Raw genomic sequence first — 25705 nt, forward strand, 5'->3', positions numbered from 1 at the left:
GCTCGTTCCCCGCCGTTCCACCGATGTGTGATTGTTCATTTTTCACAGTTTACTGTATCTACGAATTTAAAATTTTTACAATGGCTATTAATCACTCTTAAAATACAGCATTTAACTTTCCGTTTGACTTAAGCTACGTATTACCACAGAACAAGGTGTATTACTATTTAGTAGTGTGTTTAACGTAAAAAAAGCAAACAAAGAATGCATCTTGCCGGAACAAAACAAGTGGCTAGCTGACATGATGAAGCATACGGCCATGAATAACTTCGGTTACGTGACCGCGTATATTTGTCCATATTACTCTCTGACAGAGAGAGTCTGTTCTATGAATTTGAAAGAATAATCTATTATAATTATGAAAGGTTTTTACATAAATAAAGAGTGGATTATTAAAATAGCTTTTGAAGCAACGTACCAAATTCCTGTTAATATGGCGTCTTCGAGCGTGTTCGGCAATGTTCGTTTTACAGCAAAGAAATATTGTGGAAAGACAGTTGGCAGCCGTGAATTTCCATACATTACATCCGAAATGTTTGTAAACGTAAACAATCGTTCTGAAAATAACTGTGATATTTTAGTACAAATATTTCAGTTAAAAATCTGAAGATAAATTACCGTAAATGTTAACACGCGATTGTACACAAAGTACAAATATGAATTGTGAAATAAAAGGTTGCCATTTTGAGATGCTTCAACATTCACGTTTTTACTCAAGAACAAATATTTTAATTTTCAACTTCAAACAATTGTAAATTACTGCAATATTAGGTGGATTTATTGTTTTTCCCCGTGTGAGGTAACAAAGTTTTAGTTAATATAAAAAATCGTGAACGTTTTGTTAAACAATGTTTCTACTGTAGCTTTCAGCTTGGAACTAATGTTTGCGGTTCTGATGTCTTGGGTGCGAAAATAAGGCGACTTCCAATTTTTGCATCTCTCGTTTATGTAAAAATGGTCGCCTTATATTCGGACCAATACGGTATTTGAATTTATTAGTGCAAATAAAAGTAAATTTATCAATGAAATTGTAGATTTAATTTCACTCCTTCTTTGTATTCATACAAAATAGTGATAATTCAATAAAAATGATTCAATTTTATTCATAAAAGTACGCAATTATTTCATCAATGTTTTGTTATGACGTTGTCACGTTAAACTATCGTCCGTATACCGACTTTAAAGACAACCAATTTTTTTCCCCCGAATTTTGACACCCTAAAATAACAGTGCGACGTTTTATGCGAGAGCGACGATTATGGGATAAAACGTGGTAATGACGCACGTACTTACTCCTTGGGTTCTCCCTTGAAGGAGGTACCGGAGCCTCTGTGGCCCACATCCAGGCCCAGCCACGACTCCTTCCACAGCCGTGCGAACGAAGTGCTCATGTCACACTCAAAGTTCTTCATTGGCCGCACCACCATATAGTCCACTGCAAGCACAGAGGTCAGTCTTACACTCACAACACACACGTCACCAATCACAAAGAGTTAAACACTACTATATAGTACATACAGAGAAAATGCAATCATGCTTAACACCATCAGTAAAAACCCCGTTGTTACAAACCCATCTATTACGACCACCTCTCCATTACAACCACTTTTCGAGAAACCGTGAAAAATTTAGTGATTAAAATTGAAAGTATGAAGGAAATCTGCTGAGAATTTGTTCAAAATATGTTGTGTTGTTTTTGCGGTTGAAGTCATTTTCAGGGACAGAGACATGAAAGGATGCATAGGTATTACGTATGTTTTGTTCTCATTTTTGTCACTTTGACTTGTGATAAGGTTAAGTTCATTGGAAAGATAATTGATTATTTCCTGTTCCAGCACGGAGGGTTCAAAGCATGTTACAAACAAAGCTGGTGACTTTATAGATAGGTTTAGATATGGTTATAATTATAAGAGAGGATGTATTACGAATACCAACTTTAATTTGATTTTTTTTTCGAACTTGGTTGTTTGGTAACAACATTACCGTTGGCGCTGGACTTGTGCACATAATGCACAATGGTAACGCCTTCTTGGTCATCAGGTTGGTAGTTGGTGTTGCTGGGATTCATGACGACGCGCGATTCATGCTGCGTCGGAAGCAGGTCACGAGTCATGTTGCTGTGGCCGCACGCACCCGACGCCTCAGCGTCACTTGATAACTTACTGTTGGAGGAATTTTTCACTGCCTGACAAAAAGATTTTTCGTAGTTTCTCTTGGTGTTCAGGTTTTGCTTGATCTGGGATAATTCTAGTTTGATTTGATAGGCTTCTGCTCTAGTCAATGAGAAAAGTTTTAAGAACTTCATTCCTTATTCTTTAAATCACTGACTTTTTCACAAAGTAATTTCAAATTCTGATTAATTCTTCCATGCTTGAAAATTCAGGTGCGGAAACTTCACGTAAGGAGTGTTATGGTTTTCGTTGGTTTAAGAAGACTTTTTTCGATGATAGGGTGAAACTAGCTCAAACTCAGGAGTAAAAGTATCATTAAGGGGTGACAAAAAAAACCTGAAAATCAGGCTGATTATAAAACAATAAATTAATGATTTACACTACATATGAATTTTAGAGCACCCACAAAATATGTCAGATGGCTAGGAACTCACGGCCGCTACTCAGTAACTCACGGCCGCTACTGTGGAACTCACTGCCACTACTCAGTAACTCACGGCCGCTACTGTGGAACTCACTGCCACTACTCAGTAACTCGCGGCTGCTACTGTGTAACTCACTGCCACTGCTCAGTAACTCACGGCCGCTACTGTGGAACTGACGGCCACTACTCAGGAACTCACGGCCGCTACTGTGGAACTCACTGCCACTACTCAGTAACTCACGGCCGCTACTGTGGAACTCACTGCCACTACTCAGTAACTCGCGGCCGCTACTGTGGAACTCACTGCCACTACTCAGTAACTCACGGCTGCTACTGTGGAACTCACTGCCACTACTCAGTAACTCACGGCTGCTACTGTGGAACTCACTGCCACTACTCAGTAACTCGCGGCCGCTACTGTGGAACTCACTGCCACTACTCAGTAACTCACGGCTGCTACTGTGGAACTCACTGCCACTACTCAGTAACTCACGGCTGCTACTGTGGAACTCACTGCCGCTACTGTGGAACTCACTGCCACTACTCAGTAACTCACGGCCGCTACTGTGGAACTCACTGCCACTACTCAGTAACTCGCGGCCGCTACTGTGGAACTCACGGCCGCTACTGTGGAACTCACGGCCGCTACTGTGGAACTCACGGTCGCTACTGTGGAACTCACGGTCGCTACTGTGGAACTCACTGCCACTACTCAGGAACTCACGGTCGCTACTGTGGAACTCACTGCCGCTACTCAGGAACTCACGGCCACCACTGTGGAACTCACGGCCACTACTGTGGAACTCACGGCCGCTACTCAGTAACTCACGGCCGCTACTCAGTAACTCACAGCCACTACTGTGGAACTCACAGCCGCTACTGTGGAACTCAAGGCCGCTAAGATACTTATTTCACCAAAACAGTGTCATTTTGACTAACAGATGACACACACTGAACAGTAAAAATTAATCTGCAAGTACGTTTTTTGAAAAATATACAATTGTCATAATGTGAACATGAGTTACTAATAACAGTTGCAAGATTTAAAAAGAGTAAAATAAATTTTTTCCATTCTACTTATTACATACATTTTTGTAAAAACTTCATGCTGAATACATTACTTGAATTTGATTTAATATATTAAATATTACATTTTTGTGATTCGAGTTAAGTTTTGATTAAAAATGCTGATTCATTTCATGATAAGTCATTGCATTTTAGAGCTTTCTGACCTTTTAACTTACCTTTCGGTGTTTTGAAATGCTTTTCAGCGTTATTTCGATTTTATCGCAATTCACCTAGTAATAATTAAGTAATGGAATTGGAGTAGTATGTGTGGTCAGTTTTCCGAGATGATTACTCCAGCTATGAAGAATACAAAACGTAATGACTTTCTAAAGTCTTGGAAAAACAAGTGTAATAACTGAAGCCCCACTGAGGAGAGTCGCATGGGGAACGGACTCACCGGTCAGCTGGCCGATGGGGCGGTGCCGGGTGCTGGTGACGGGCGTCACCACCTGGCCCTCGCTCTGCTTCAGCACGCCCGGCAGCAGGTAGCTGAACCCCACGTGGTACGGAGGCTCCCCCTCCTCCGCCCGCGAGCTGTACACGTAGTAGTCCACCAGGAAGGCCTGCCAACATCCCCGGCAGCGCGCTCTCACTCCCCGCTGCCACGCGCCACGCCAGCCACGCTCCAAACACCAGCACCTAGCTCCAGTCTCACTATGTTATTCTCAAACTGTCGCTACAACCTGACGAAGAGTCACTTCTTACCTAGCCCCGGTCACGGCCGCAACCACCGCACACGTCGTGCTTCAGACACTCAACACTACACAGGGAACTCTGCCGGCACAACTACCCTTCGTTAAGTACACTCACCACATTTTATTGACGTGATCATCAACTGAAAACCAAAATGACTGGGATGTGTGAACCACTAACTATGGATTCAATCATCTCGCATGCTTGATCGACACTTGGAAATATGTCACGTCAAAAACATGTCCATTTCTCTTCCCTAGCATTAGGCTTTCTAATTCTTCTCTGCAAATGTTCTTCATTCGTACACCACAGAAACAATATCATTACCTCTTCAGTCTTGTGATTTTGCAAAATCACACTGTATATTTTTGTGTTTTTTTTTCTACATGTTCCAGCTCAACAAAATAATTTTACATGAAAGCGATCCCATTTTTATTTTTATGTATTTGTAGGTACTGCTGATTAATGATTCAGATTTGCATCAAAATAGGTAAATCTATATTTAAAAGTTTTAATTGCTGACTGTTAAATCAAAGCTCAATCTCAAATTGGAATTCAGTATTTCACAAACACCCACTTTGCAAAGACCAATAAGAATACCTCTGCCTCAGGTACTCTATAGTTTGCTGGCTGTGTAACATACACCCCGCAAAACCACAAACTGGCTACTAATGTTATTTATTTCTATTATTTCTCTTATAGTTTTCATGTAACATATGTAAGTTATTTGAGTCATCAACCTTTTCACACCGTTTAATAATATGAAAATAATAATGTGGGATTAATAAAATTCATTCAGTCCAGACCAAACTAATGTCTTAAATAATTTTTTCTTCATGCAACTTAATTATGCAAAAAACAACTTTTCAGATTTTTTAACCCACAACCACACATGTTTATTTCCCAACTGCAGCTCATAAAGTACAATGCTGGACACGAGAGATCTGAAAGTTTTCAGGGAATTTTGATAAAAAAAAAATATATATAAACTACGAATTTTTATTAATTCTACAAGTTATTTTGATTAGCTATTAGGCTATTACACACAATAAAAAATATACCTTACCTTTAGTAGCACTTAATACCAGCAATACAGGACTACCGGTCGTACTGAACTAAATTAATGTAACATAAAATGCAATGCCTATGTACAAATAACAATCATGTAGGGACCTTATAGCTTCCCTAGCCTGAACAAGGAACTGACTCACTACTTTGGCCTACAAACAACTAACCTGGTACGATGGTATGGAATATAATATGAGCGAAAGTGTCTGATTGCTATGTACTTCAACTAGGATTATGGAACTAGCTTTATGAAAGTTCAGAAGCATCTACACTTGGAGACTAAACCTAAATGCTTTTTTTTTTTTTTTTTTTTTTAAATAATGATTGTAAGACCAAGAAAACAGAGTCCTGCCGTCAAACACAGCTGTCCACGTGCGACTAGTCACAAACTTATTTCACGCCTGAACACCACTTCAATGCAGTCCAGTCTGCTTCCAAAGAGATTTGTTTCTGAATAACACAAGACCAAAAATATTCCAGTAAATAATTTCCTAACTTGGTAAGCATGCACATCCACAGTTTGAGAATCACATAACTTCGGCATTCGAACGTAAGAAGTTAGCCAAGGAGAGCCCGAACTGGCGAGAAGTTTGGAGCGCGGCTGCAAGCTGACTCGGCGGCGGGGAAAGTGGCACTGCTCATGACTAAACTAGACAAGAGAAGTGTGTATTATTGGTCCTCACCATTCTCATTGCGGCGAATGGCCGTCGTGTCTCGCGGTAACCATCCCTGTGCTACGAAAGAGTTAGTATAGAGTAGTGCTGCCTCTGCCTTCTCGTCGCTCCGACGTGGTTCGCAGTTCCCCCAGCGACCCTCTGCCAACCAGCAACTATCTCTCCACCGCACGACACTGCGGGATCTCATCTCACGCTTCGGTACGAACCGAGACTTCCCAGCCAGTCCCCCACCGAGAGGACCGATACCATTTGCTGAAAAATAAACTCGTGAGGTCCTCGTGTATATGTCCGTAATTCCAGCCAACTACGCAGATACAGAGTCACACTTCTCGGATGCGACCACCGTCGTGTACGTGACAGCATCTCCGCGCCGGTGCGAGGGACGGATCTCAGCCACGGGCTGGCGACCACACAGTCTCTAGCTCGAGAGAGCATCTCTTTACTGGTCACAAGAAAGTAAGGCTTCGACTCGGGCCGGGAGAACTGCGCTAACTGCACTCGGAAACACGGCAGCATCTGGTCAGGGGTCTTCAGCTGCTAGCATCACATCACCACCATCACTGGGTCGACAAATCATCGTGGTACACTTACCATTTCAATTGGCTCTGAAAATTACAAATGGAAGCTTGCATCAGTAAAGTTGCTGTGGACTTAAATGGTAAGTTTACACAAAAAAATAATAAAACTATCACATTAACATTAATTAATAATTCACAAACTTTCAACACATCCCCAGTTCCTTAGCCGGTCAACATGGTCCTGAAAAACACCTCACCTTATCAAATACATGAAGAAAAATAGTAACTCATGACACATTTAAAAAAACTACTTTTAACCTTCAGTAACTTAATGTCTATACTTAAAAACCAATTTTAAATACATCAACAAAACTGAAAGCATTTAGTATAAACTAACCAACACAACCCTACATGTATGATTTATACTAGGGGTGGACGGGATCCCGAAATTCGGGATAAAGTCGGGAAAAAATCCATTCCCGAACTTCGGGAAAATAATTTTTATCTTCGGGATAATACCTCGGGAAAACAATTTTTTTTTAAATAGTAAAAACCTTTGTCGTTCTAATTTTTATATTATAAAAATACGTTATGTATACATACGTCCCGTAACAACTTCGTATACGTATTAAACGAACAAAGTACAAAGACGTCACGAAAAATAAATTACATATTATAAACATTAACGTAAATTCAATACTCTTTCATAAACATAGATTAAAATAAATCTCTGACTAAATAAAGAACTCAATGTTGAATATTATTTTAAAGTTTGGCGAATGTTAACATCTTTGCCATATTTTTAGGTTATAATTTGTCTTGAAAATTAACAAGAGCAACAATAAGCAGTGTTGCCAAACGCGTAATATTCGAAACGCTATTAAACTGAAAGACGCCATCTTGGTTTCACATGTTTATGCCATTATAAATGTCTTTCATAAACATCATAGTGTTTTACGTTTTAGTAGTTGGTCATTATGTAAGAATGAAAGTGAACAACTAAAACATGTGGTATTTTTAAAGTACGTGAGATAATTATTTCCGGTAAATTTCATTTAATAAAAAAGGGTAGTTTACACACTTGTGTGAATGATGGAGCCTGGCATTCCAGGCAGTAGCAAAAGTGAAACTGGGTGTGTCTTCTGCGCCTATTTGGAAGTTCTTTAAGAAATTATCAAATAACAAGGTGCGATGTACTTTGTGCCCTTCTGTCCTGAAAACGGAATATGGTTCCACAACAGGTATGCACAGACACTTAACACAACATCCGAAGGGAAAAAATGAGTTGACCATTCTTCAGGAAAAATACACATCTTTCAAATTATCAAGCAGAAGTTAGAAAAAGTCAGTTAAATCAAATGTACCAACAAATCAGCCCAAGCTAGGTAATTTTGTCACCTGGGGTATTGGCCACCCCAAGCAAAAGGCTTTGACAAAAGAAGTAGGTAAATGGTTAGCAAATGGTTGCCATCTATACAGCATTGTTGACGAAAGAGGCCTAAAAAATGTTTTAAAACTGGCTAAGCCTCTGTACAGTCTGCCATCGAGCAAAACATTCAGTAGGAAAATAATTCCAGAGTTGTACGAAGAAACTGTCAACAGTTTGAATACTAAAAAAGGCAGTGCCATTTCCACTGATTTGGACTATAAATGTGGATGGTTTATAAAAAAAAAAAGACTTAAAAATACGCACATTTTTAAAGTAAGTAATATTTTTTGTAAGATAAAGCTAAGAGAATTTACTGCTCTTGCTACCGATCCCGATCCCGATCCCGATCCCGAAAATCTAATGTATTTCCCGACCGAATCCCGTCCCGAAGAAAAAATGCTATTCCCGTCCACCTCTAATTTATACCAAATACTTATTACTCAAAACATATGACTACTCAAAAGGAACAGCAAAAGACAGTGTATCACAACCTACAACCTAAATGTCAAGAGTACAAATACATTTCTTTAACTAATAATTCCCTGGTGCATATTCAGCAATTAGGTTGGAGAGGTGTTCACAGATTACTTAACTATTAGTCACCTGCACTGCCACATGAGTAGCTAATTCACCAAACAAGCCGAGTAATGATTTGACGACCTGCGACCTTTCCAAAAAATGATTTCAAAGTGCAAAGGAAACACATGTTACTAACGACAACCCAATTATTCCCATAGACAAAACTTTCCTTTAGTTGCCATACTATTTGCTGGGAAGAAGAATGTTGTAGCACAAACCACTGTCTCTGGGAACAACACGTTGATGTTGAAGATCATGAACTCTCCGTGCTCGTACGGTCTACCGAACTGCTCCTGCAGCCGGAACATCCGCTCTTCTTCGTTCATCACCTACGGAAAACGAAACTTACAGTAGTACATGGACATGCCCCCCTGGCAAGTGCACAGACTCACAACATTCGAAACCCTCATTTCACACCAATGCGAGACAACGCCTTCAATTACAAAGGATTCCTTACAGTTTGTATGAAAATACATACACATGTATATGTGAGCGTATTAGCTCAGTAAGTAAAATATTAGAAATAGATGAATAGAAAGAAAAATAGAAAGAAAAATAGATACTAAAATCATTAAAAAAAATCTTTGAAAAATCATTACAGAAATGTACCCGTGACGTATGAAATACAAATATAAAATGTACCCCGCTAGAAAACAATTAACGCTGTACTGAACTGAAAACTGACATAAAACCTTGAACTTGAAGCCAGCTACGTACGCCGGAAGTGCAGTCATGCGACCTGGCAGACAAATGTCAAGCGGAATCCACTATAAAAAAATTACGGACCCGAGCGGCTCTACTGGAGCGGACCGCAGACTGTGCCGAACCATCAAATGCCCGATTAAAGTTATTTCACTGTAATCCACAGTACATAACACATACGTGAGGGAATCATTTTTGTTTGTGCTTCACCTGTTGACAGCAAGGTCGGTGGAGATGGCAACACACACGACACATGAGCACGAGTATTGGGGAAGGAATGACCCAGGTCCTTGTGGAGCCATCCCAGCTTTTACCAGGAATAATGAGAAACAATGGAAAACTGAGTTCAAGATGTCTGCGACCAGGTGTGCTATTCTCAAATGTACTGGTCTCGTCTTGTCGTGCGTGACTCCCTCTCCCGACAACTCACCTTCCGTTAGTTTCGATACTCTCATGTGTAAAAAAAATCATGGATAGGCAACATCAGGACTCCCACCCACTTGCCACAGCCTTCCAGCGGTGACGACTTAGGCGGTAAAACTACTGCTGAATGCTGCTATACCCACGAGCCGAAGCAGAAACGCCGGCACTCACCGCTATCTCCGCGATGGGCCACATCTCTGGCTCCTCCGGGCCGTCGTGGGTGTCCATGCTCTCCTCCATGTTGTCCGTGGAGGATATGGGCTCCAAGGACTGCTGGCGGGCCAGGTTCACCGGCGACAACTTTATGTAGATCTGCAGCACACGCACCCTCTCTCTCACAGCTACCTTCACGTGATGTTCGTGGCCTGTGTGGTGTGTCGGTAGAGACCGGAAAAATTCGCGAAATCATTTCGCGATAGGCTAAAATACAATTAGTTATACCTCAGTGCTGCCTCTGCTATTGGCTCACAACTCACCTGGATGACTCTGGGCCAATTAGAAACACCCGGCCAAAGCTGTATCGAATCACAGGCTGCTACGTTGGGACGTCTCACAAGACAGAAGCCAATGAGTGGGTGACATTTGACCGAGTGTACGTAGGACTATGGAGTTCATCCTGCAGGTCATTGAACCCGCGAATTTTTCCGGTCCCTATGTATCGGTGACCTCGCAAAGGCACGAGCTCTCTCCCCAAAGGGGAGCGGGAGGGGCCGATGGTGTCCGGACACTCGCCTTACGTCCCTGCAGCTTCCGCTTCCACAGCACCAGTGGGTTGTTGAAGAACTTGAGCTGGATGACGGTGTTGGTGGTGAGCCAGCCCTGGTCCACCTTGACGGTGCCGTCGTGTTGGCCGTACACGTCCGGCTTGCAGTGCCCTGCCGCCTCCACGTTCGAGCCCGCTGCAAGACAGAGTCATGACTCGAGGACACTTGCCGAGCCGACGCGACCTTCCCTTCCTTGTTTACTCCGCACGTTGGTTCACCACACCACCACTTAAAATAAATCCCTGTTAAGAAATTTAAACATTAACTGGAAAAATTCATTAAAAGTTAATAATAGTATGTATTTGTAGGGCCAGTACAAAACGTTATAAACTTATTATTCCATAAATGTTCTAAGAGGGTATTGCTGTACATCTCGGAAAACTATTACCAAACGGCACATGTGTGTCGTAAAGCATGGCACCTGTCCTGCAAGATACAGTAAATATAAAAATGTTACTAATATTAGCATACATAAAAATTAGTAAAATTTTTAGGTTGATAAAAAATTACAGGCAGTAGAGTGAAAGAATTGGCCAATGAATGTGGAACGTTAGCACCAGTTACGAAGTACAAATATTATAAAAATAATTCACAGTAATTACATAAATACATATACCTATACATTTGTAAAGTGTGCCACAGATTTTAGCAATTCATTATTAGGGTGCTGGTTGGTCTAAACTATAAATTAGGCTGAGAAATGCTGGCTTAAGGCCTACACATATTCTGAAGCCCAGCAACAAGATGCCTGTATGGACGTCTTTGCCGTGGAAAGTTACCTTTGCAAGGGATCTTGCGCCGCACAATGTGCGTCTCCCAGTGTCGCACGATCACGTTCGTCTCCGGGACGTTGATGCAGTCGGGAGACAGGACGACGCACACGGCATAGCGGAACTCCACGTCCCGGTCACGAGGGATGGACGCCACCCCCGACCACACGCTGCTGCCAACAACGAGTGCATCACAGTCCACGAAGCACTCTTGACATCAACCGCATGAAAACAAGGTCCGACACTAGGTACACACTGGAGCACCACGTGAGACAACATCCACAAAGAAACACAACAAATAACACTTGGAAGAAATGAATAAGAGCTTCATAACTCGTCAATGGCATTAGATTTGGTGAAGAGTGATGAAACACAAGTATCGAAAAATTTAATTTGTGAACTAACTGATGGGGACTAGATTTTATGGTTTTATTTATAGGACAATATCCTTTATAAAACAGGAGAATTTGGTGTTATTGTTTTTAATTTTAATAAATTGTCTTTCTTCATTCTTTTGTAACTGATTTAAATTTTGTCAAATTACTGATTGAGGTCTTGTTTTTTTTTAGTTACATTTTGGGTCCAAATGCATTTATGTGCTATATGTTGTACTGACACACTTTGTGGTGTTATTTCGGTTTTATCGCAATTCACCATCTTGTCCCTACTTATTGGGAGTAAACCCACATGCTCACATTTCCTACTAGTGGAGTTCCTGTACGCCTCGACCAGGAATCAAACCCATACTGCCTTGCTGAGAACCACCCAAGCACTGACCACTCGATTAACCAAATTACAGATCTTTAGATAGGAAACTGCATTACTGTTGCTTGCCAAGATTTGCTCTATATACAGTATATATATATATTTAATACACTCAAACGAAAGATAACAAATCCAGAGAGACGCACAGGGCGTCGAAGTTTGGAAGACATCAAACGGTGTCCTCGTAGGCCTATCGTCTTCCTCCTTGCATCTCCCCTCCTTCCCCACCACCTGTCATACTACTCATTACCCCCCTCTGCCTTTCACCCATCACTTTCAAAGGTTTACCGTCGGGTTTGCACACATTCATTTGCATTAAGTGGGTTGAAATCCCTGACTCTGTCTTATTCCTGTCAGTGCGTTACCCGTTGTTCGTACTTAGGCGCTGCAGCGAGTGAGTCCAAGGTGAGTCATGGCAAAAGCGTGAATTCCAGTTTCTTGTTCTCTGTATGTAGTCATGCCATGCAAAGTAACTCAAAATAAGACTTTTCTGTTGGTTAAATTTCTTTAATTTCGTCAAAAGTGTGGTTCTGGTTTAACTGTTTGCTGCCGTTTTAGCTCTTGGCTGTCTGAGTAACGTTCGTTCACGAGGTTTTGCCATGATTAGCCTTGGCGCGGCACCCTGCGAAACACCTTGTCATACAATGCAAGTATATTTGGTTTTTTCCCTGAGAGGATAGTGAAATATTATAGACTGTCCTTTTGTCACACGATCATCTGAATAATTTATTGTTTGGACAATAATGACTTAGTTGGATTTTGTGCAGATTGGGCTCACTGTTGAACTAATTCCCTGGTCAGCTCATGTACTGTCACGTGTAATCCATTGTTTATGCAATTTTTCGTTGGTAAAATTTAATACTTAATGGCTTTTGAACTTTGTTGTTAATGTAAACCGAGTCCATGAGATGAATATAATCTTTTGTAATCAATTTAATTTTTATTGAATCTGTAACAAAAAATTATTACGATTATAATCTTTATATTTTGAAAATTGTTAAATATGTTGTGTTTCAGAGTCCTTTCGGGGCATTAAATGAATCACGGATGTTTTTGCAAACTTTAACTTGTTTATTAATTTTTCAACAGGACTTATTTCTCCTGCTCCCTGTTCTGGCAAAGGGTTATTTGTTCTTGTCGCCCTACTGTTTTCCTGCTGTGTTCAAGGCAGGATTGTAACTTACTGGGACACTTACGATCCCAGTACTTTTCAGAGCATCGTAGTAATAAATTAAGGGCGCCGCCTGCCCAAGCACACACACTGTATGCAGAGCTTCAGGAAAAACAAAGTGATTTCAAAACTACTCACGATATCGTAGTGGGGGTCTGTTTACGAAAAGCATTTTCATTTAAGAGTTCGCCGAGGGCCGAAAAGTACTTTTGATTTGGGATGAAGTTTTTAAACTGAATTCTTAGAAGAGTTAAAACGGTTAAAACACATGTTTTCAGAGCAATTTTTAGGCGTAAAACAATCGGTACAGATTCTTGAAAGCACTTAAGGGACTTGCAATACATCTTTATCTTCGTTTCTCGGCCATATAATGTTACGGTCACCGCTCATACGCACGACGGGAAGACTGCGCGCCAGTCCAGAGGAGACACCGCGCTAGAAGCACCAGCGAGCGTCGCGCTTATCATCCCGCCTCACTAGCACAGATACACCCCTGACGAGGCGGGCCCCTTAAGGTGCGGGATGTATCGGCACCGGAAGCCACCGGTGTCGACCGCAAGCCGCGGGATGCTCACTCGTTCTCGAGGGAGAGATGCAGCATGTGCCGGCTGCTCCAGTCGCCGAGCGCACGGCAGTCGCCCACCACGCACACGTTCTCCCCGGGCAGCGTCTCGGCGCGAACCCGGAACCTCCACTGCCGGGAGTCGTCCTCCGGCCGGTCCCTGCCGGGACGCGCCTCTCCCATGGTCGCCATCTCCTCCTGCCAGGCGTCGCACCAGGCCGGCGCGCCGTTCACACCCTCCTGCCGCCGCAGCATGGCTCCCCTCTCTGCGACAGTCCGACATGCACGCTGTGACCTACCTCACTTTAATTTTCACGTGAACAGTTTCATGTTCAACCCTTTGAACCCCTATTTTGAACCAGGTTTGCCATAGGTATTTAAAATCCTGCTCAATTATTTTTCAAGTATAGCTCTCTAATTTCTTGAATTGTGTGAAATTGTCCTATGCAATGTGATTCCACGGGACAGGAGAGCCAGATTCAACAAGGGATTAAACAGGAAATTAAGAATGGCGAACCTTGCTCGACATAGGAGTTGAAAGGGTTAAAGTAGCTTGGCTTCTGGGTTGTAGCGGTGACCTTGGCGAATAATTCACCGATGTTTCAGTCGACATTGCAGTCGCCATCAGGGATATTTAATTAGCTGCAGGTGTCTCCGGTTGAGACCCGAGGTGCGAGCCAGACAGACTTAACACATGACCAAACACTCTATCTCTTATTCTTCTTAGCTATGCAAACCCCAAAAAATTTTCTAATAAAAGACAATTAAAGAAGAAAGACACACTTTTTTTTACTAAAATAATCCCAGGAGCCTCATACTTGCCTACTACACACCTGCACACAGTCTCAGTTCCCTCTAGTGTTACTTCATGCTGATTTTCTTTAAGGTTATGTCCATTCACCCCTGAATGCTGGGTTAATACAGGTCCCATAGGCTCAAGCCAATCCCTTTAGTAATTACGGTAAGTATTGAGTTCAGAGGCGCATCCTAACAAAGGCAATAAAAATTTTTAAATCCCATTTTTTTTTGTATTCTTACCTGTTTCCTAACCACTGAATAGAAATGTATTGCGATATTTATATTATTTAATTTGCCACAGCAGAACTATTTTACAGTGCCATGTCCATACAAGGATATGATTTTTGCCAATTCGAATTTTGAAATTCGAAACAGCATTTTATTTTTTAATTCCTAACATATTTCCTAATAATTATATAAAACATAATTGCGATACTGTAGACTTTACTAGTTGGAAGCATCATGCCAACAGTAGGAGTAGTTGTGCTACTGGGTAATATAATAATAAGCCACGCTAACTTTTGTTACATAAACTTATAATTGTTAGTATAGTATGTTTTATTTATTTCTTTTAATTTATTTTACACAACACACTGTTATTGTGTACATTAAGGTATCTCCTCGAATGGAATAATTCAACTTTAGTTTTGAACTTGTCCATTCTCTCTCTGTTGTTCTGTTATATCTTTTTTAAATTAAACTATAGTGAGGTAAATTTGTGTTTCGCCTAAGTAGCGTAATTGAAACTGAGTTTCACAGGAGACATCTCTGATCCTGTCACAGCTGCCCTAGTTTACTTGATGCTACCTGCAACTTGACATGGTGATTCTCCAGGGATCTTTAGGAATACGATATAGCCAAGGCTGTTTTCAAAAAGATAGGGATTTTTAGTGTCACAATGTTACGGCGGGGGACAAGACTGTTTTCCACCTTAATTGATTTTCCGTTTCAAGTGATTTTTTTTTTTTTTTTTTTTTTTACTGTGAAACTTGTCCTTGAAATGTTTGTGTGCTTCTTTACGGTTACCCTGGCATTAACTTCATTATGTTCATAAAATGAACTTACAACTCTAATGGTCATGTTATTTGGACAAACCGACAACTCTTTTTTCCTTGCGAATTCTTTTTGATTGCCCCAATCATGTAGTTAGTTCATTAAATTCACGCATTATCTTTAACATGCTCCAATTTTAAGGTGAACATGTTAGAAGCATTAGCTTTTTTCATCACACTTGTACAATTGGAAAAATTAATTTTGAGATAGTTTAAACCTTCTGATTTCTCATCATCATTATTTCCTGATGACAAACTTTCATCAGCACTTAAAACTTTACGTTTCATAGATGAACAAATTTTTCTCTTCTTTGATGTGCTTTATGTATTGCATTTCATTTTTTGCTTTTCAATGGGCAACTCAAACAACTGCTCAAGGATTGTATTAAGTGACTGAACAACCTCTGCATTTCTATTCAATAATTTGATTAGCAGCAGCCCAAAATTTTAAACTATATAATGAAACAGCTCCAATAAAAGCAAAAAAGACTTTTAAAAAAAAATTAACCCCAGCTTTAGACCTGATTTTTGACAAGGGATTTTATTAAAATACATACTACCCATCTTGCTAAAATTCACTAAACAGTTAGTGCTATAACATTTCCCTTGGTTTCTATGAATGAAACAGAAATGAGCCACCGTACTACCATCTGTGGTGGATGGAATAATATAAAGATTTAATAAATCTATAATAATATATATAAATAATTATCTATATTATAATATGATCTTATTAATATATAAATAGGCCTACTATTATTTTGAACTGAAGTATTTAATATAAAATACACATCTATACATTAATAGTAGTCATTCCATATCAAATCAACCAAAGAAAAATTAATTTAGAAACTTCATGTTTCAGATTTATATGATTTTTTGTATATTGGTAATATCAACTAAATACATTATAAATATATTTTTTCTAAAAAAAAATTTTGAGTAGTTTTTTTTGTATAAATTTTTGAAAATTGCAAAAATAGCCATTTTTAGCAATGTTTTGGATCACTCAAATACTTGTAGGTTTCCAACTAATGGTGCTAGAAGGCTGTTTTGTTTGACAGCTCATTTTAAAGGTCATTGAATGGGCTTCAATTTGATATGTAACATGACCAACTTTGGAAACAAAATAATTTTTATTTGTTTTCAAAATTTTTAATATTGAATTTCTAAAAAACACCATTTTCGATTTTTTTTTAAAAAAAAAAAGTATGTTATTCCTACATATATTGGTTAGATTTGTGCCAAATTTCAAGGTGGAGAATCAATGGGATCATGAGTAAATAAAAATGAGAAGTTTAGTAGATGCTTAAGGGGGGGCATGGTAGATAAATAAATGCTTTAAGCGTCAGTTGGACGTTATTGGTTTTTGGAAGACAACATTGAAAAACTGCAAAACAACAATCCTACATAATGTTATTTGCCAACTTTATTAGCAGACGTCCTAAAAAGACAATTCTCGAGCGTTGTTTCTTCCGCAGCAATTAAAAGTTCGAAATTACCAAGGCAGAAGTTTTGGCTTCAAGTAATCTTCAGTATTTAATTAATGCATTTAGCTCTGGTTTAGATACCATGCCGCCTTAAGAAATAGTTGCAGCAAGGAAGAGTAGCATAATTTTACATAAAATTTTGACGTAGTAAAGTATTCAAATTTTATTTTTATAGACTAAAATTTTTTGACAAATTATAAAACACGGATAACAAATCTTACCTTACATTCATCCAGTGTTCTTTGATTAAACATTTGATCAATATGATAATACAAAGCACGTGATCTTGCTGAACAGATGTAGCCTAAGTTCAAAGCACATGATCTTGCTGAAAGGATGTAGCTTAAGTTATAACTGACAAAACATATAATTGCTCATGAAAAAACTCTGTTTAGTATATATTTAATTATTTACAGTTTTCACTTAGGTTGTGGCATACTTCGTTCAAGCAGGTGTGATGTTTCTACAATCTCTTTTTTAGCGAGTGTAAAATTTCTCCCAGTTGCTGTACAAGGTTCAACCTTTTTAAGAAGATCTTCAGTTCTAATGTCTAGTATATCGGCTCTTGGTGTTGGATAAAAAAAGGAAGCAGCAGGTCCTTTGGGATGTAAAAAACTGACTTTAACTTCATTATTCTCATTATTTTTTGCCAATATACATGCAAGCCACCAAAAGTTATCGTATTTCACAGTAACATGTTTTGTCAGTTATAACTTAGGCTATATCCTTTCAGCAAGATCATGTGCTTTGAACTTAGGCTACATCTGTTTTATCATATTGATCAAATGTTTAATCACAGAACACTGGATCAATGTAAGGTAAGATTTGTTATCCGTGTTTTATAATTTGTAAAAAAATTTTAGTCTATAAAAATAAAATTTGAATACTTTACTACGTCAAAATTTTATGTAAAATTATGCTACTCTTCCTTGCTGCAACTATTTCTTAAGGCGGCATGGTATCTAAACCAGAGCTAAATGCATTAATTAAAAACTGAAGATTACTTGAAGCCAAATCTTCTGCCTTGGTAATTTCGAACATTTAATTGCTGCGGAAGAAACAACGCTCGAGAATTGTCTTTTTTAGGACGTCTGCTAATAAAGTTGGCAAATAACATTATGTAGGATTTTGTTTTGCAGTTTTTCAATGTTGTCTTCCAAAAACCAATAACGTCCAACTGACGCTTAAAGCATTTATTTATCTACCATGCCCCCTTAAGCATCTACTAAACTTCTCATTTTTATTTACTCATGATCCCATTGATTCTCCACCTTGAAATTTGGCACAAATCTAACCAATATATGTAGGAATAACATACTTTTTTTTTTTAAAAAAAAATCGAAAATGGTGTTTTTTAGAAATTCAATATTAAAAATTTTGAAAACAAATAAAAATTATTTTGTTTCCAAAGTTGGTCATGTTACATATCAAATTGAAGCCCATTCAATGACCTTTAAAATGAGCTGTCAAACAAAACAGCCTTCTAGCACCATTAGTTGGAAACCTACAAGTATTTGAGTGATCCAAAACATTGCTAAAAATGGCTATTTTTGCAATTTTCAAAAATTTATACAAAAAAAACTACTCAAAATTTTTTTTTAGAAAAAATAGATTTATAATGTATTTAGTTGATATTACCAATATACAAAAAAACATGAAAATCTAAGGTGTAGAGGTTAAGGCCTCTGGTTGATTTCATATGGAATGACCCAGTACTTTTATAAATTCAAAATAAAAAACGATGATATTTATTAATAGAACCAGTATAAAAATGTGTATATTATAACAACAACAAAAAACAAATTAGTATAAAATAAACAGATAATATTTAAAGCTGAAATATTTTTTAACTTTTATAATAACAATTATATTATTATATTCACAAATACAGTATGAGTATACCGAGAGCTAGAATATTTACACATTAAAAACTTTTTATTTCTCCACTTTTATAAGGAAAATTTTTAAAGTAAAAGCAAAGTGATAGTTTTCAGCCAAAGCACGTGGCGAAGGACCTTCCTGTGTGTGGAGCAGGGGGCTCTGTACAGAGACTAGCTGGTGCTAAGTTGCAAACACCCGTATGAAAACCAAATCCAAACCCCACAACTGTTTGGACGGACAGTAGAAAACATTACCAACATAGACTGCATATTCAACCCAAGAAGACAGAAGGTTGTTTTACTCAAAGTCTCTTCTGACCCTTTAATTCTCGGGGCGCGCCCTGTGCGTTTTACTTGCCGGATAAACGGTATCGCAGAAGACAGTTTTGCTCGAGGGGGCAAGATGCGGTAAGGTCACTCAGGTGCAAGTTGTCTGCTGGTTGTTTCAGTGCGATCATCTACTTCTTGTTGTTCGTAATGTTCAGTGTATTGTAACTTTTAGGAAAATAAATAACTTATGTATCAAGTTCCATGTTTATATCACACAATATTTTCAATAAAGTTTTTTTGCTAACATGTTTTTATTTAATTACTAAAGGTTATGTGGCGAATATTCACTTTTGATGATCATATAACAAAACACACACAACACAATTTGATTAAGCTCTCATCATTTGTGGCATGATATTAGGTATTGCATGCGCTATTTCACCTTCAGACAAATCTTTATTCACAATTGTATTTTTCAAGACATCTGCTTTTGTGCTATGTAAAAAAAAAAAATGTCAATTCGTTCTCTTCGCCTAGATGAGTTACCAATTTGGTTAGGTTAGGTTAGGTTATCTATAGTTAAAATATGGCAATTTGTTGAATAGTTGCTTAAGTGAGATCATTTAATATACTGTAAAATAGTATAATGATTGGTTAGGTTATCTACATTTTAAGATACCATCAGTTGGTGTAAAAAAAATGGTTAGGTTAGTGACATAATGTGACAAAAATTGCAAAAAAATAATAGGAAACAAGCAAGCATGTTGATGTGACAACTGAGCTCGTACTAAATGCACTCTGAAAAAAAAAAGATTGATTTACGACAAGGGTAATTGTGGAGTGTAGTCAACAAAATTATAATATTACAGCTTTTGTGTGCGCAAAGTCTATTAATTATTTATTATTGTTGTTGTTGTTGTTGTTGTTGTTGTTGTTGTTGTTGTTGATTACTGCTGCAATTGGGCAAAAGCCAAGTGGTGAGCATTCCCCCTACTTCCTCTCGCTCTTCTCCTGAACCGAGTTGCACTCCCAGCCAACACACACTTCTCTTCATACACATTATATTCCCAAACTATTCTTTGAAACAAAGAATTTTTTTCCCTTTCCATCTTTCTTCGCTCCTAAAAGACTTTTTCCCTCCTACTTTGAGGCTTCCCCATCGCTACTCGTCTCCCCACCCTCCCGCCCCGCTCAGCACTTGGTTCATCCTAACTAGCCTCTCCTGCCTTCCTTCCTTTATTCTCTCCCATACCATTCCTTCATCAGCTCTGTTGGGCTGTTTAGATACTCTCCCTCTTCGCTTCTTACTGTTCTTCTCCACTTTCCCGTCATACACCTGCACACCCTCTCAAGCACTGCTGTACATGGTCTGCTTGCTCCAGCATGGAGCGAACCATTCCTGTATACACCTTTTCCTTCGAAACACTGGCTCCTCCCTTAGCATGCCCAGGACCTGTCTGCTCTTCTTAACAACCTTCTCCACTTGCTGCCCCACCCCAGAATGCCTTGCAGCGCTGGGTATTTATAGCTTGAGGCCTCACCAATCACAACTCCCCTCCAGTGGTAGACCCTCTTAACAATACTCTTTTTCCAAGTAAACCTTACCACTTTCATCTTGCACCCATGTACCTTCACGTCATTCCTTTCAACCCACTCCTCCCGCCTATTCAAATCCTCCTCAGCATTCCCATACACAACACAATCGTCTGCAATGTGCCCTTTTAATTCCCTCCCCTAAATCGTTCACCATGATGATCAGTGGGCCGAGCGTAATGCCCTGCGGCATCCCTGAAGTAACACTTCCCTTCTCAGAAATCTCATCATCCTCACGTACCCTGTGTCCTGTTCCTAAGGAAATAGCCAATCCATTCCACCACCCTTCCATCCCTTACGACCCCCCCCCCCCCCCAAACTTTTTGCCCATCAATTTCTCATGTGGAACATTATCAAAGGCTTTTTTTTTTTTAAATCTTGTAAAACAGGCATCGATCTGCCGTTCCACATCCAAATCCTCCAGCAATCTCAGCATCTGTGTTCACACATGAGTAGCCCCTTCGAAAACAATGTTACCTCTTGTCTAGCCACTGCCTCCTGTCCGTCTCCCCTTCCCCGCAACTGTGCACTAACCTCTCCATGGTCTTTCCTAATGCTCACGTAATACTAACTGGCCTATAGCTTGATGTGTCCTATTTACTAACCCACTTTTAATAAATATGTAGGTACAACCGTCTACTATATGTTTACCGATTATAATTGATTTAATTCGTACGTGCTTAACTTGTAAGTACAGTACACTTTTTACGATCTGATTTCAAAACAATCACTTAAATACGTTACCTAAAATTTGTTCCTATTTAAATATCCGTGCATTTACACGCCGCAAGGCAACTATGACAAGCCGTTTCCTGCGGCCTTCGCATGGTGTAGTTGGCACTTTGCCGCAAGAAGCAGGCGTTCAACCTTAAATCTGACTTAAAATTATGTTAAATTTGGGAAACAAAAAGAAATTCTTTTCAATGAGTTTTTGTTTATTTATTTTCGTGAATTTTTCATTACAGCCAAAATCCAGTAGTATATAAGTAATAATAAACAATTAATTTAAAATTCGGTTATAAAAAAAGGTTTTCGTTTTCTAAACGCATAAGTACAAGTATCAAGTTATGTATGTCACACTGTCAAATTTTCACTTCAAACATCTTCCAATGTAGTTTGTCAAAGTTGAAGGGTTATGACGTCACCGAAAACAGAAAAAATGGATGACGGGTTCCCATCAAATATTTTGCATACCTATTTGAAGGGTTATAAAATATCTTAAATGTGGGTGCAATCGGCCAATCAAATTCGTGTGTGGCGAAAACAGAAATAGCATCCGTTTGCGCCATAACGAATGTTTGAAATGGCGAAAAACACATGGGCGATTAAAAAGGTTGTAAAAGTGAAATAACAAAAATTATGTTTATATGAATTTCGTATGCGAAAAAAAATGCGTAATAAGTAAATGATGTTTCTGTAACTTTAAAAAATTACTTAACACATATTCCATTATGTAACGAATATTATTGTAAAATTAATTTATACATTTTCAAAAAACATACACAAATATTATAACAAAAAAATTTAATCCAGCACTGTGATGCATTCATTATTTTCAAAATTTAAATTACTGTTCTGTTACATTTATGACTATTTCACGCACAGAAAGTAAACAAACTATTTATTTACTAACATTTTATTATATATTTAGCGTTGTTTGTTTATATTTTTCCGTTTGAACGATTTATTTTGTGTAATTGAACGTCTCTACGTGTGTCGGAATCTTTGATATAATTCAAGCTGACAATTAAGCAGCATTTGACTAGACCCCTCTAGGGCCTTATTGGTTTTAACGGTGATTTAAGCTTTTGACACTGATTTTATAAAAAAGAGTGTTTATTGTTGGAAAATAACATTTTAAATTTGGGACGTTTCGGCACTTTAAGGCGTTTTGGGTGAAATCGGATTTTTATAAAGTGTTGATTTACGTTAACGGTGTTTTTGTTCCGGCCAATGGGAGGCCGAGTTGCAATACTGAAGAGTTTGGAACTAAAATTAAGAATAGAGAGTTATAAAATTGTGGCGTCACAGTCAAAATCGCCGGGGTATGGATCCCTTGATAATCCGATATTCGACGAAGCTATTTAGGTCATCCAAGAAAAAGGATGTTTCCAAACGACGTTTACATTAATTATATTTAATTATTATAGGGCGCATCAGAACTGATGCGATCTTAGGAGTGAAAATACGTGAGTAATATCTGACTCAATTTCCTCCATCGCAAATGACCGTGTCTATGAACCAAAAATCGTCATATCTGTTTCCCTACAAATGTAAAACATTTAATTAATACGTGAAATTACGTCAACATACTAAAGGCAGACGTGTTTTAATTAATTTTACTCTGAATACACAATCCAATTCCTATACCCAGAGGTGAAACGGGATAGGATCTCACGGTGTTTTGCCGGCACATATAATGAACTACGCCGCGGTACATTTGTAATTGAAGTGAACTTTGAAAGTATATACGATAATTTATTCATTTTTCGCCGCACCTAAACTGAAAACAACGAACATTACAAACGGGATAAAACGGACTTTTGTATATGTATTCATGTGTGCAACCTAATTCCTGAGCATGGTAAAACACATATTTAGTTGCCATATGTCAAGTTATTAATTTGAATATTTATTGTTTTATTAAATACGACCTAGAAATCACGTTTGTACTTTATTGTCTGTATTATGTATGTTAAAATATCCCAATTCTCCTTGTTTCGACAGTCTAACTATTTGTCCTGAAACTTTTACAAATTGTCTCTTATGTGTATTGTCCTATCTATTCTTTAGAAACACCTGACATTATACACATAAGAGTGGCGCCCATAATTATAATAATACAGACGTTTCAGTGAAGCGACCGATCAGCTGATCGATATAGAGCTAGGTGCAGAGCTATACTTTGGCATAGAGCTAGCTGCAGAGATACCAAAAACAACATAACACTATATGTTATATTATTATATTTATGTATATTTCTTCATCTGTTTTTGCACACCTCACACACCTGAGTGAGGTAGTACACTACACTTATTATTAGATTAAAATCGAAAATTTTGAGATACCTCTGACAAAAATTAACTTTGATAGTGTGACATAATTTAAAACAAATTTGAGTTTATATTTCCAAATTTATTTGATGGAAGAAAAAAATTTCATCAAATAAATTTGGACAGGTAAACTCAAATATGTTTTAAATTATGTCACACTATCAAAGTTTATGTTTGGACTGAGCTAACTCAAACTTTCCAATTTTAATCACATTTTGAAGTTAAATACAATACTGAAACGCATTTTAAACTTATTGGCTGTATCCGAATACTGGCCTAATGGATCCCTTAGCTAAGGGATCCACTAAAAGTGCATCGTAGTGGACGCGGCCATCTTTGTGTTGAATCCGAATTCTCACAAGGGATGCCGATGCATCCCTTCACGCATCCACTAATTCGAGATTTCTAGGGATGCGACACTCGCATCCACTAACGCGTCCCTACATCCATTAGCTTCGGAATCGGGTTTTATTTTGTTTGTGTATAATATTACTTCAGATTTTCAGCATAATATTTGTTTAAAACATTATAAGCGAAAGTGATAACTTAAACAGAGACAAATGAAGACGTTAATAAATATAATAAAAATACGAATTTAAACTTAAAGGATAATTCAAAACTCATAAGTATTTTTAAAGTTTACAATTTATAAAATGTATTTTATTTGGATCGCTAACATCTATAACATACACGTTACATTATTTTTTAATTGGTAGGTATTTATTATTTACGTTTAGCTGAATATTCGTAGATATTCCTACACAAAATGGCTGCGTGAACATTAGTACGACTGACAGTCAACAGGTGGTGCTAGTAGTAAAAGTATTCGGATACTATCCATCCATTAGAAATGCGTCCTCTACATTGTGGCTGCATTTGCTAAGGGATGTAGGGATGTGTGTGCTAAGGACGCATCCCTATGTATTCGGATACAGCCAAATTCTATTTCTGCATTTATGATTTTTTTTATTCATATATATATTTGATTCACAATAATATTCGTTATGTAATAAAATTAAGATATTCAATAATTTTTTTAAGTTCTAGAAACATAATTTCACTTTTACACATAGAATTATTTCGCATTCATCATTCATATTATCATTATTTTAGTTTTTCACTTTTATAACCTCAAATCATCCATGTGTTCATCACCATTTTAATTATTCGTTGTGACAGAAACATATGTATTTTCGTTTTAGATATGCACAATTTTGATTGGCTGATTGCATCCAACATCTGACATATTTTAGAACCTATCTTATATGCGAACTATTTGATAGAAACTCGTCAATTTGTCAAAGAAACGTGGCTGCGCGAATGACGTTATTCGATCACGTCACAACCCTCCAACTTTGACATACAAATTGGAAGGTGTTGGAAGCGAAAATTTTATATGACAGGGCCTTTATAATCAAGTGTTTGTCATGTCCACCATTTTGGCCTCGGCTGGTGTGATAGCACAAGCCCCAAGTGCGCCACCCCTCCTACACAATCTATGGTGGCGAACGTTAGTTCGCCACCCGCCCCTAGATGGCAGACAAAGGGGAATGTGAATTAAGGTAACTTTGTCTATCTGCCCAGCCTAATTCACGACAAATATGTAAATATATAGTGTTGTGACAAGAAACCTGTTAATGATACAAGTGAATGTAAAGAGTATTGTAATTCGAATATGTATGCACAGGAAGGGTACAGATGTGCCCTCCCTACTGAATATGTACATACATTGTATATTTACCCTGGCTGAGCTAAGCCAGGCAGAAAGCTCTTCCCAGTAATTTT

General features: G+C 38.3%; 1 protein-coding gene across 9 annotated transcripts in view; it reads right to left on the reverse strand.

Annotated features, from left to right (window-relative positions):
* LOC134531520 (glycerophosphocholine phosphodiesterase GPCPD1) overlaps positions 1-25705 on the reverse strand; it is a 93519-nt gene that overhangs the window by 29769 nt on the left and 38045 nt on the right. For 2 of the 9 annotated variants that reach the window (XM_063367205.1, XM_063367257.1), the window contains exons 2-8: positions 13798-14050; positions 11296-11459; positions 10485-10651; positions 9924-10064; positions 8846-8956; positions 4061-4226; positions 1294-1435 (exon numbers count right to left, since the gene is read on the reverse strand). In XM_063367205.1, coding sequence (XP_063223275.1) covers positions 1294-1435; positions 4061-4226; positions 8846-8956; positions 9924-10064; positions 10485-10651; positions 11296-11459; positions 13798-14039 — 1133 coding nt within the window. In that variant the 5' untranslated portion in view covers positions 14040-14050. The other 7 variants (XM_063367242.1, XM_063367206.1, XM_063367219.1 and 4 more) reach the window with 7 other exon arrangements.

This window comes from Bacillus rossius, chromosome 1 (genome assembly GCF_032445375.1).
Source record: "Bacillus rossius redtenbacheri isolate Brsri chromosome 1, Brsri_v3, whole genome shotgun sequence".
Taxonomy (NCBI): Eukaryota; Metazoa; Arthropoda; class Insecta; order Phasmatodea; family Bacillidae; genus Bacillus; species Bacillus rossius.